The sequence below is a fragment of the Ostrea edulis genome, chromosome 2, assembly GCF_947568905.1.
Source record: "Ostrea edulis chromosome 2, xbOstEdul1.1, whole genome shotgun sequence".
In the NCBI taxonomy this organism is placed as follows: Eukaryota; Metazoa; Mollusca; class Bivalvia; order Ostreida; family Ostreidae; genus Ostrea; species Ostrea edulis.
This window is the reverse complement of record NC_079165.1, coordinates 90417870-90431476: the sequence shown is the minus strand read 5'-3', so window position 1 is coordinate 90431476 and position 13607 is coordinate 90417870. Positions and strand designations below refer to the sequence as shown.

General features: G+C 36.0%; 1 protein-coding gene across 4 annotated transcripts in view; it reads left to right on the top strand.

Moving 5' to 3' along the window:
* Positions 1–13607, top strand: part of LOC125682468 (discoidin domain-containing receptor 2-like) — a 95415-nt gene that overhangs the window by 61815 nt on the left and 19993 nt on the right. For all 4 annotated transcript variants that reach the window (XM_048923072.2, XM_056155404.1, XM_056155405.1 and 1 more), the window contains one exon: positions 7571–7676. In XM_048923072.2, the coding sequence (XP_048779029.2) occupies positions 7571–7676 (106 nt within the window). The remainder of the gene's footprint in view (positions 1–7570; positions 7677–13607) is intronic.

The window sequence follows — 13607 nt, the reverse complement described above, 5'->3', positions numbered from 1 at the left end:
TCATTCCTTTCACTCGTTCAGCCCGGTGTATCTCAGTTTGTGGAATTGAATTTGTTACATGTTGAAAATGTTCCCTCTGAAGGAAAAAGAATTGTCAGTGTTTGAAGTCTTGCATAAACATCTAAACAAACTTCTTGCAATCATTAGATCTAATATTAGGGTAATGAGGGATAAGAAGAAATTTCACAGCCTCAAATAAATCAGAGCTTCATTAGAGCTTGTTTGGAGGCCTGCATTGGCATAGCATCACATTCCCTTTGCCTCTTGAATTGCTGGTTGTTGAAAGATGGGAAGATGGAATAGTGATAAGGAAACAGAGGATCCCTCCCCTCCTCTCCTCTGTCCTGGTGTCATGTTTTCATTCATGTCATTTCCAGACAGGCTTGTTTCATTTGGCAGGATAATCAACTCCATTCCACTTTACTTTGGCAAGAACTTCACAAAAACCTACAAGCTAAGGATGCCTCTATAAATGACCTAGGCTCATTCATCTTGATTCCAAGTAATTAAGGACTGTTTTCTATTTGTAAAAAAAAAAGAGGGATTTAAATTTTTCTCTTAAAATAAACAGACTTTGGATGAAGATCAGTTGGTTTTGAAAATAGAGAGATGCAATGCAATTTTGTGTGGCATCCCTCTATGTAAGTGCAATTTGTTATGTGGCATCCCTGTGTTAGAGGCAATTGATTTTTTTAATTTGGTCCCAGAGGGAATGGATGCTGTTATCTTCCTAAATGACTTTCTAATGTGAGTCAGGTAGGGACACAGATAATAATGGATGAGGCCCGCTCACTATCCAAGGACCCCCTGTACAATGATAAATGGCAATTCTCCTATTTCTGAGGTCATCTGACCTTTACTTTTCTGCAGATGCCCCCCACTTAATTATTCAATCAGGATAAATTAGGCATGAAACAGTTAGTTCTTGTGAGGCATACAGGAGGAGGACAGGCATAAATCACCAACGTGTGGCTAAACAAATGACCAGCCATAAAGTATGGCTGTCATTACCTTCCTCACCTCCCAGTGGTCAGCCCAGAAATACCAATGTCATATCCTGAGAACAGTCTTTGTTTGCCCAGGATTGTAAATGTTTGGTATACAAAACAAGTTTGCCTTAATTTTGTGTATTTTATTTAATGAGGGGAAAATGACACACTGATCATTGATTCAAGCATGAAGGAAATGAAACTTGTTCATGCAGGTGCTATAATTGATAATTACTGCTTAAGCAAACAATATGTATACATTGTCCAGCACTATAAGTGCATGGACTTGCAGTGTGTTGTGAGACTAGTAGTCTATCAGGAGCTGGCTCCAGGATGGGGTTAAGTTATCATTGGCAGCTGATAATTCTGTCCACTATCTAACCCATGTAGGTCCTAGTCAGTGATAATGGTCACCTACCATAATCCTTCTTTATCCAGACCTTATACAAGTCAGCTGCTCTTTTACACATTCACAGATGTGCAATGTTGCTTGGATGGAAAACAAATTCTTTTCTAATTTCATATCCTGAAATCCTGTTAAATTTTTTTTCTTCTCTCAGTTTTGCCCCAAATCTGTCTTTAAGGTCTGGCATAGACTTTTTCTGCTCTCTGTGGTTCTGCATGATTTCTGTTGTGCCCTGTGTAGGGGTGATTTTTGTGTGTGTTGCACACCTGCATCCTTTAGTCTCATTGTCTGAGGTAATTCAAGTTACAGAAATGTTATGGATTGAATACCAGGGGAGGCTCGTCTATCACCACTAATGTCTCAAGCTTACAGTGAAATGATGTCTTTTTTACTGATAAAGATGTATTCTCTGCATTTGATTTATCACCATGTATGTTTTGCATTGGCATAGCATTCAAAGCTACAGAAAGATCCCCTTATAAGCCTAGAGAGAACTTCTGATTGTCGCCAAGTGTAAAATATGGACTGTATATGTAGAGTTGTTTGAAGTAAATCCCTTTCTCTTCAAATGATGCTAATAAACACTCAATGTGAGATCTTTTAACACCTTCAATCTACATGCAATTGTCACTTATCAGAAGAGTTTATTAACTTCAAACGGGTCCTCCAGATAGGTAGTTAAGCCGCTTATAATTCAAACAAGATAGAACAAATAGGGTCGTGATCTTGCAAGTTATTGTAGACCTGACGGTGTGATCCTTGATTCATGTCCAAGATTTTGATTAAAGTTGGTATTTTAGAGTAAACTTGGGTATCACCAGAAAATCTATCTGAATACAGTCATCCACCAGGGAATGTTGTGTGTTACTGTTAATAACTACTCTAACATATATTTAAACAGGGAGTCCTTTGACTCTTCCATTATCGACAAGTTTATTTTCAGGATTGTGTTACATGTAGAGAGAATATGAGGTTAGAATAGTGTTAAATGAACTGAAAATGTATAATAAATAATTTGAAGAGCACTGCTTGATTGATTGTTATAGGACTGAAGGGGATATTAAAATGATTGTTTCTGAACTTGAAATATTACCCATATAAAGTAGAGTGCAAGAGCTGAGTGAAAGAGATTTCGGTGTTCACCATTAATGGAAGCTGAAATCAGCTCATAATTCGTGTTACAGTTAGATGGAACCTTTTTAAGTAAATGATTCCAAGTGTACATAATTGAAATGCATCATAAAGATTTGTAATGTGAAGGTTCTGCAATGGACCTGCTGTTGCCGCAACAACTCAGGAACATGGCTAATGCACACAGAGCTTATGCAAACTATACAAAAATTGATTTTTCTGTGATATTTTTCTGCTTCCAATTACTGGTACTGAGAATTTATAATTTATCTTGACAATCCAAATTTTAACTTACACTGGAGAATTCAGGTGCTGGCCACAGCAGGGCATGGTTTGATAAACTGCAAATATCAGCCAAAATTTGGTTCAAGGTTTTATGTGCTGGACATTAATGAGAGGTGATGTTTGATTGACTGTTAATTAAGTAGCCAGGTACATGCCAATCACTTCTCCCTAATCTGTAATTGAAAGCCATTGATTTTATACATAGGCAATTAAATATTGCTATATTCTCCACATGATACATTAATTGATATGACTGCAAAATGATCATTTTTTTGATTGAAAAAAAATTGAACAGTAGGTGCAATGTTTAATATCTGGTTACATGAAAACAGATTGATACGCTTTGATCTACTGAGGTTATAGAAAGGACAATAAATGATTAGGCCTAGTTTGATGGCATTATGGTCATAATTGTGTGAACAACTTCCTTATTTTAATATGGTGATTTTATAAAATTGCCCGTAATTCTAAGGTCATAAATGTTATGGTTTCCCCCCTGATTTTTGTAAATTTGAAAAGCATATAATTTCATACTATGACTTTCCATTTCTCAAATAATTAGCAGCAACTTTGTGAACAATATTCAAGTTGTTACTTAATATCATTCAGATAAACCACACACTCTTCAATACATTCCCAAGTTTTTGATGGGCCAAATTAGGCCCATACTATATATAGTCCTTTCATTGTATACTGGAACAAGAGCTTGATCAAAGACTGCACAATGTTAATGGGTCATTACTAGACAATTTATATTCAGAACCATAGCAGTGGCTAAAGACCTCTGTGATCTTTATCAATGGGTTTATAAATTTGTCCTTTACAAAGACAGAAATCAAATTTATAGATACCAATCATACGGAAATAAAGAATTCATTTACAGCATTTGTAAAGCTGCTGTGTTAGTTATGGAGCACGCAGAGCTAGGGGACAGGTCTGATTTACGAGATCACCTTGCCTAGTTTCTTTCTACCTGGAAATCTGAGACCAGTGTGCTCAGAATCCCTGATTTACATGTTTGATTACACCTCAGTGGATGGTGGACTAGAAGACATTTAAATGAAACACTGGGGTGCCTATTTGGCTTTTGAAAGTGGACTATTGGAGTTGTTTGACAAGGCTGAGAGGTGCCTACAGTGTCATGGGAGTTGAAAGAAGTACCGTTGAATTGCCATAAAGCCACAATGAGCATATCCATCATAGCTACCCTCTGATTGGACAAGCAAAAAATGAACAGTTTTAATACTTTTATTATCCCATTAATTTTCCTGTCAAATTTGACACATACTGAAGACTGCTCTGTTTGTACAGATCATGTGGAAGCATCCGAACTATGCAACAGTGTTTAATTATGACCATATTTTTTAAGACTGCATGTACATCCTCTATCTGCTTTGGTCATTACCATGATTATAAAATAGATCCCTTTATTGTGTTAAGATGAAGAGGCTTACAGAGAGACTGTAAACAGAATGTTTCATCATGAACTCTCTAGCCTCTATAGTTGTTTGAGAGTGCCTTGAGAGTGATGAGGTTTCCAGACTAATCATGCAACCATTTCTAGCTGCACTTGTTAGACTAGTTCTTAGATTCCTGGTAACTTTAGCTCTTACAATCCCGGGTTCTGTGTTTAATGTGTCTGCCTGTAGCTCATAGAATTCCAATTTCTGCAGCTCTTACTTCCTGTCATTCCAGCAATCCTAGTCTCTGAATCTCTTATAATCCCTGTCATTCCAGCTCTTACAATTCTAGTGTCTGAATTTCTTACAATCCCTGTCATTCCAGCTCTTACAATCCCTGTCATTCTAGCTCTTACAATCCCTGTCATTCCACCTCTTACAATCCCTGTCATTCCACCTCTTACAATCACTGTCATTCTAGCTGTTACAATCACTGTCATTCCAGTTCTTACAACCCCTGTCATTCCAGCTCTTACAATCCCTGTCATCCCAACTCTTACAATCGTAGTCTCTGAATCTCTTAATAATCCCATTTCCTCCAGTTCTCTATTCGTAATTGCATTATTTGTATGACTGGTATGTTAATTAATCAGTTTTGGCCCTTGCCATTGTCAATTAAAAGCTTTCATTTCAACAGTAACAATAGAATAAAACTGAGACTATAATTACAGCATAAAAATATCAGTGCCCTATACATACTGGTTTTGCATGTTGCACACTAACATTAAAATTGATCAGAAATTACAAAGATCTTTAATTTTGTAATGTTTCAACACGGAAGTGTGGGATATGGGGGTTTAATAGACAACCTGAGATGTTTTAATGAATTTATACAGTTGTAATGAATTTGTTTTATTGCACATTGATCCTATTAACATGAAACATTTCTCAGTTTTGCACCAAACTGAAACCATTGAGAGCAGATCTGGTTGAATAAAATGTAGATTGCAGGCTGTTTAATGATGCAAACAGGGAGTCAAACTTGCATGTGAAGTTCCATTATTTGATTGAGTTGCACTGTGTTACATAACATTCTGATTCGATCATCAGAGATTAAAACTTCTATTTCTGATTATACTTTTCCATTAGACATAATGGAAAAGGGAGACAATCATATCAATATACAGACATCAACAGGATTATCCGCTCTTGTTTTCCCTCCCTCTTGATTTCCCCCATGTTCAATAAGCAGACGAAAGGAGAAATTGGTGTGTCAAGTTACTCCACAATAATGAAAGAGCTCTCCTACCTGGGTTATAATGATATCCAAACAAATCCAAGGATTTATCAATTGATTTTCCTAATGAACAAAGTGTAAACTGCCCATTTATCTGTGACCAGTGGTTCATTTGTTTGATTATCTTCTACAAGGTGTGTTCTTGTGGTTTGTTTAGTTAGGTGAATTCCAGAACAAATAGAGATGAAAAGATTTTTTATTGATTCTACAGCTGATTACAAGAAAAAAGACACATTTGATATGTTTAATTAATGCAGACTTGATGTATTCTCATTAAATGATTAAGAAATCTGTGTATCTATGCATGGGCCTCCATAGCTTAGAATTAGCCACTCTGATGGTGAAGTTCAGCTTTCGAGTGCTGCACTTAGAATATTTTTTGATGGTGGAGTGGTAATGAATTTCATTCATTAAAAATGTGTTATCACTGTCTGAAGCAATTTTGACTCTAAAGATCAGACAGGAAGACAAGAACTGTGGAATATCTCGACCATCACTGAGATGAGAGGGATTGGACGGAGCCACTATGACTCTTGGCATCTACATGTACATTTGATTGGTTGATAAGAAAGAAATAGACTAGTAGTAAGTGCCAGATTGGACTTTGATTGGCTGGAGATCAGATAAGGTGTTTTTCAGGTGTTTAATGGAGCAGTTTGCCTGTGAATATACAGATAATATCCCACATATATTGTCAATGATGATGTGGTCACATTCATAAAAGTATCACTTATTAAAATGGTCTGCAGGCTAACACATTTAAATTCAAATATTTAAACAGAGTTTCTATTATTCCCAATAATTTTTTTGTTTTTTTAAATTTCTTTATGAAATTTAAATAATTTTTCAATTCCTTCTTTAATGTTCATATTACAGTCTCTATAAACATGTAAAAGATTTAATTAATAATTATCTCTACTCTTTATGTCGAACTAATTAAGGTATATAAATTACCTACATTTTTATGAACAAAAGTACACATGTTGACTATTTGCTCAGATAATATAGTAATCAAATGTCATTTCTTTTAAATTATGGTTCATGGTATACCTCTGTGTTGCACTTTAAGGAGTGCACTTGTCAATGAAGAGCCACGCGAGATAAAACATGCCTAGGGATTGGATTTCAGAATATAATATCAACAAAGAAAAATATCACTGCATGTATCATTCATATCCGTGACTTCATAAACATACATACCCCAAGAATAAACATCATTCATAACTGGAGCACTTTTAGGTAAATATTTATGTTCATCTCTCCCGTTGTGATGATAAATTCAGATTCAAGTAAACCATATGAAAAACTAATAACTTCCCTGGCCTTGTGCAGAATAGGTCATTTTTATTCGGCATGTGTTACCTTGGTGGGCAAGACATCACAAATACTGGAAGCTGTTTGTATTCTCTTGTTAAGAAGAATTCACCAGTTTTAGAAATATGGTCCAAGATATCTCTCAGCATTAAACTTAATGCCAGTGAAATTTTTGCAAATTTAGAAGTGCATGTGAGAGAAATTTGTGATATTCACATTTCCAATGTTTTGCCAAATTAAAATGATAGTCATTTCCTCATGAATGTGAACAATGTGCATATGAATCTTGATATCAAATATATTGTAAATTCCTAAATATAAGCGAGGCATCACTTGTGAAATAAAATTATTTGCTTTTATTTTTCTGTTGTTAAAATCCATGTAAAAGACCACACACAAATTCATGTTCACGTGATTTGATATATATGAGAGATTTTGCTATATTAAGATAGTACTCACTTAAAAAAGGAATCTACAGTAGTGTGACTATTTTAATGACTGAATTCAGACAAATGAAAAGAAAATTTAAAAATAAAAAATATATTTCATTTTTGAAAATATGTAAGAGTATGAACAGCATACTTTTCATGAAGTGCTGACGTGCTCCTGCCAGGAGGATATGGTGTTCAGCAGCACAGTTCAGGTTCTCATGTATTTTCAAAAATGAAATTTATTTCTTAAATGAATTGTTTGTCTCTTTACAGCACAATGTATGAAATTGAATAGTTAAATGTTTTTGTCTTTACAGGACAATGTCAGAAGGCGCTGGGTATGGAGAGTGGGGGGATACCAGACCATGCCATCACAGCCAGCTCGTCGTATAAGGAGGGCTCTGTAGGACCAGAGAGTGCCAGGTACAGTGTACAAACTCTCCTCACTGTATGAAGTGTACAAACTCTACTCATTGTATGAAGTTTACAAACTCTACTCATTGTGTGAAGTGTACAAACTCCTCATTGTATGAGATGTACAAACTCTCCTCATTGTGTGAAGTGTACAAACTCTACTCACTGTAGGAAGTGTACAGACTCTCCTCACTGTATGAAGTGTACAAACTCTACTCATTGTGTAAAGTGTACAAACTCTACTCATTGTGTAAAGTGTACAAACTCTACTCATTGTGTGAAGTGTACAAACTCTACTCACTGTAGGAAGTGTACAAACTCTCCTCACTGTATGAAGTGTACAAACTCTACTCACTGTAGGAAGTGTACAAACTCTACTCACTGTAGGAAGTGTACAAACTCTACTCATTGTATGAAGTGTACAAACTCTCCTCATTGTATGAAGTGTACAAACTCTCCTCACTGTATGAAGTGTACAAACTCTACTTACTGTAGGAAGTGTACAAACTCTCCTCACTGTAGGAAGTGTACAAACTCCTCATTGTATGAAGTGTACAAACTCTCCTCATTGTATGAAGTGTACAAACTCTACTCACTGTAGGAAGTGTACAAACTCTACTCACTGTAGGAAGTGTACAAACTCTACTCACTGTAGGAAGTGTACAAACTCTACTCACTGTAGGAAGTGTACAAACTACTCACTGTAGGAAGTGTACAAACTCTACTCATTGTAGGAAGTGTACAAACTCTACTCACTGTAGGAAGTGTACAAACTCTACTCACTGTAGGAAGTGTACAAACTCTACTCACTGTAGGAAGTGTACAAACTACTCACTGTATGAAGTGTACAAACTCTACTCACTGTAGGAAGTGTACAAACTCTACTCACTGTAGGAAGTGTACAAACTACTCACTGTAGGAAGTGTACAAACTCTACTCACTGTAGGAAGTGTACAAACTCTACTCACTGTAGGAAATGTACAAACTACTCACTGTAGGAAGTGTACAAACTCTCCTCATTGTATGAAGTGTACAAACTCCTCATTGTGTGAAGTGTACAAACTCTACTCATTGTACGAGATGTACAAACTCTACTCATTGTATGAGGCTCTCCTCATTACTGAGGATTCTGAGCAACAACATATGGAGACACCTCATTGCATGAAGAGTTCATAGCATCATAATCGTTGTAACAGTTAGTTTTAGTATGAAATATGTGTTGTACACATCAGTCTATCTTCTCATTATTGAGAGTATATTTGGGAGCCCTTTCAGTTAAGTAAGTTCTGCTCTCAGCATACTGATCAGTATATAGACAAGTGCTTGTACTCAGTACAGCCATAAAAGTCCTCGGAGACTCGAGTATGTGATCGGTATATAGACAAGTGCTTGTACTCAGTACAGTCGTAAAAGTCCTCGGAGACTCGAGCATGTGATCGGTATATAGGCAAGTGCTTGTACTCAGTACAGCCATAAAAGTCCTCGGAGACTCGAGCATGTGATCGGTATATAGGCAAGTGCTTGTACTCAGTACAGCCGTAAAAGTCCTCGGAGACTCGAGCATGTAATCGGTATATAGATGAGTGCTTGGAACATGCTTGTACACAGTACAGCCGTGAAAGTCCTCGGAGACTCGAGCATACTGATCGGTATATAGTCAAGTGCTTGGGATCATGCTTGTACTCACTACAGACGTGAAAGTCCACAGAGACCCAGGATGATATACGTAAGCATGTAATCAGTTTATTAATTCTGAGCTGTTGTAAAACCGACCACAACTTATCTACAGGGACCTGAAGGCGGGCTGATGATCTAACAGATAACACAGGACTGCTGTCTGACTGCACCATGCGTCTGCTAGCGCTCAGTATTTCTCCCTATTTGGAAACAGTGATAGATTATGAAACTTCATTATACATCTCATCAGACTCTGCCATCTCCCATTGTTTCTGATTAATGGTGAAGTTGTTTACATATAATAGAGTAATATATGGCGACTATATTAGATGTATACATTGTGTCAGAAAATGTTTCCAACAGCATCTCACTGGTCATCTTGTTTATCACCCTAAGGTCTGGGAGATGCTTTTATTGATTTTGTCATTAGAATTGGGTGAGATATTTCGTTGCAGTGTGAATCCAGCCCACAAGAAGTCCTGGAGGAGTTTTAGAGGCCGTTTTGAAATAGAAGTAGATGTTATAATTTCTCTATATGTAATTGGTTTGATCCTGCTTTGTACATTTCATGCATTGAATGTCATGTTCTTATGCAGTTTTATCAAGATTTAGGTCATGCATATGGTTAACTTTCATTAGACTGTTTAGTTGCTATGTTCAAAGAGAACAACTCTACACTCCATCAAAAGCTGTTCTTCCCTTGGTAATGATGGTGGTAGCAGAGATTGATAATGATGAACTGGAAATCAAATGTAACTTGCTGAGTACCAGGATGTAACATGTAATATGTCATTCGAGGCTCCATAATGGCAAGGTGATGTATGACTGGCAGAATGCTAGAAGATGGTTTTTATCCGTGATCATGCAGACATATAGCCTTTGAAGCCTTACCTGGAATATTCCCCCATTGATTTTTCTCGGAGTCTCCCGAGTTAGTTTTACCATTAAAGGAGACAATTATTTTCCGGAGGAAAAAAGCAGTGTTCCATGACACATAGAATTGAATGATGAAAACTATATTGCAATGGAATTGCTAATTGCGTAGTCAGTTCTAGAGGAGGAGTGTGGCGTGACATGCATTCTGGGAAATTCCATTATCTTTAGGGTCTCTTCTCCCAACCGACCATCGCTCCCTCTAGGGAACACAGCCTTTTTACTCCTGAAACAAAGACACCATGTGGAATTTTTTTTTATTGTCAACTGCAGATGGATCAGATGAATCACCCTATTCTTAGCCCAGTAACTGTCTTAGGAGTAAGATATGACAGCAGTAGAAGAAATCCCCACCCAGTGAAGTACCAAGCTTTTGTTATCAACATTAGCAGAAATGACTCATCATTACTTGTAATAATCACCCCCAAAATGTTATTACGGATCTTAAAAAGATGCATCATCAAAATCGTAAACGTGCATAGAATGCTCTTTTAATCATGGCTCATATATAATGCCCCCAAACAAAAAAACATAGATAAACATGTTACATTTACAATGAAATGATATGGGACACAGACTCGTTATAAGTACACAGAGAAAGCTCTTCACCAAGTCAGCATCTGGTGTTGTGTTGTTGACTAATGAAGCATTTTTTTTAATCATTTGTGGATTCTCTACATTGCTGTCACAAAGTATTAGTTCACCCTGTGTAATTTGCACATCTGCATACACCCTGTATAATTTGCACATCTGTTTACAGGGTGACATATTTTGAAGATGTGCTAGAAAATAATGAATTGACACACCCTTTGTTTTATAAAGTTCTCCATACAAGATGAAAGTTTTTTATCATTTGTTATTTTTTGTCTGTCAATATGGGGGAAAAACACTCTATACTTCAAGCTGACTCTTGAACGAATGATTATGAAAGGGTAGGGAATTCAGCAGATGAAATAGATTTATATCAAGATCGTTTTTCTAACTCATATCCTTTTAAAAAACCACAATCCAATAAATCAGAAATCTCTTGTAAGAACACATGCAATCTTTGAAACTTTCTACCCAACTAAGCTGAGAAATTGAATCATTAGCAGCTACATTTTTTTTGTACTACAATCTTTTGAAGTTTTTATTTTGTCACGGACAGTAAACATGCGAATGTGAAAGTTAACCCCACAGACTTGCACAACATGAAGGGGAGGGGATTAACATCAGATTGTTTGGTTGCATAATGGAATCTGATCAAAGAATCCAACACAGTCCCTGAAATGCAGTTTTGGCAGTACTGCTTATAATCTTCTCTGTACAAATAACTAAAAGAAACAGTATCTTCTAATTGACGTTTGTCTGATTTTACAAGCTGTTGTGTGATGGATCAGATCTCCATTAAAAACACACACAGTAGATACAAAAGCAAGCAGAACAGGTATCTAGCCATCCTGTCTGTAGTCCAAAGACGATAGGTTACGAGGAATTCTCTGTAGTCCAAAGATGATAGGTTACAAAATGGACAACCACAGAAAATACCTGTTATACGCCAAGGTTACAGAAAATATTTGTTATACACTAGGTTACAGAAAATACCTGTTATCTGTAGTCCAAAGACAATAGGTTTATACGAGGAATTCTCTGTAGTCCAAAGACGATAGGTTACAAAATGGACAACTACAGAAAATACCTGTTATACGCCAAGGTTTCAGAAATTTTTTATTATACACTAGGTTACAGAAAATATATGTTATACGCTGATTACACAAAATATCCATTATATGCTAGGTTACAAAAAGTATCCGTTATATGCTAAGTTGCAGAAAATATCTGTTATACGCTAGGTTACAGAAAATATCTGTTATATGCTAGGTTTCAAAAAATATCTGTTATACGCTAGGTTTCAGAAAATATCTGTTATACGGTTACAGAAAATATCTGTTATACGCTACTTTACATTGGGAGTTGTCTGTTGTCTAAAGACAATGGGTAACAAGAAATTGCAGATATTGAACTTCTCCTGTGAAAACTTTTTGATATGAAACAGAAAATTTATCTTAATGAGCTGCTTTTGTTGAGACGATCATGTCTAATGACTGTAAGCTGAAATGTCTCCAGTTATATATAAAAAATAAAGAATATGAATTAACCAAGATAAAATGTTTGCAGAATGTGCAGGAAATTAATTCTGGATGAATTTTAACATTGTAAGCATGATCAAATTACGGAAAATATCTTTTCTAAGACTCTATGTGTGAGCAGAATGACAGCGTTAGGTTATGTAAAATATTTTCTGCGATAACTCCCAGACATCAAAGTGCTTTATTGGGATAAAGGCTGTGATAAAGGCAGCATGTTTATGAGCTTTTGGAGACCTTTGGACCCCTACAGTCTGCACATATTCTCCTGTTTTATCCACCCATCTCCACCCCCATAGATCCTCCCATCCTTTGTGTAGAAGAAGCTGATAAAAGGGCCTCAGAAACTCTGTAGTGACAGCTTTATTTAGTTTGCAAAAATGAATGGGGCCCAGAAGGAGGATTTAGAGTTAAAGAAGAATGTGGGTGTCCTCCTGTATGAAATAATTTCCAGTTATTTTCAACTTTTATCAGTAAAAGTGGTATTCATTTCGTATATTTATCCAGGAATGCTATCATTCTCTCTGTTTAACTGATTGAACTTTTTTAAATTCGGAAATTCAAATTCATTGGTTGGTTTGTGGGTTGGTTGATATTTTCCCCCTGATATTCATCACAGTTTTCAATGAAACAATAAATTTTCATACATTATTTATGGATTGAATTATGATTGCTTGAAAAAAGAATATGATTTATTTTTGCATACATATATATTAAGTGATATTTTTGATATTTAAAACAATGGGATGGAAAACTCTGCAGGTGTGTATACTTTATCAGTCTGCATTTAAAAAAAAAAATAAAGTAGAAATTGATTAGAAGTGTTTTTATCATTTTGATATTCTGCTTATTGATATATGAAAAATACATTACAAATTTGCATGCTGTTGACTGTCCTGTAGATAATTATCTCCCGTAGAAATTCTAAAGTTACATAAATGAAATCCCAATGCTGTACAGAAAATGGCACAGGGTTAATCATTGTTTTTAGTGGTCCGCATTATTCAGTTCGTGAGAAATGGTAGTAAATTGTTCCATATCCACACAAAACTTTGAATAATTAATGAAATTAGGCAAAATCCTGACTGGAACATCATTTGGTTGCCATGACATTCAGCAAAAGTAGCCTAGTGATTCGGGGTCCAGCAGACATTTAGTGTGTGAATCAAGGGAAAAACTACTACATTAGTAATTATTGTATGTT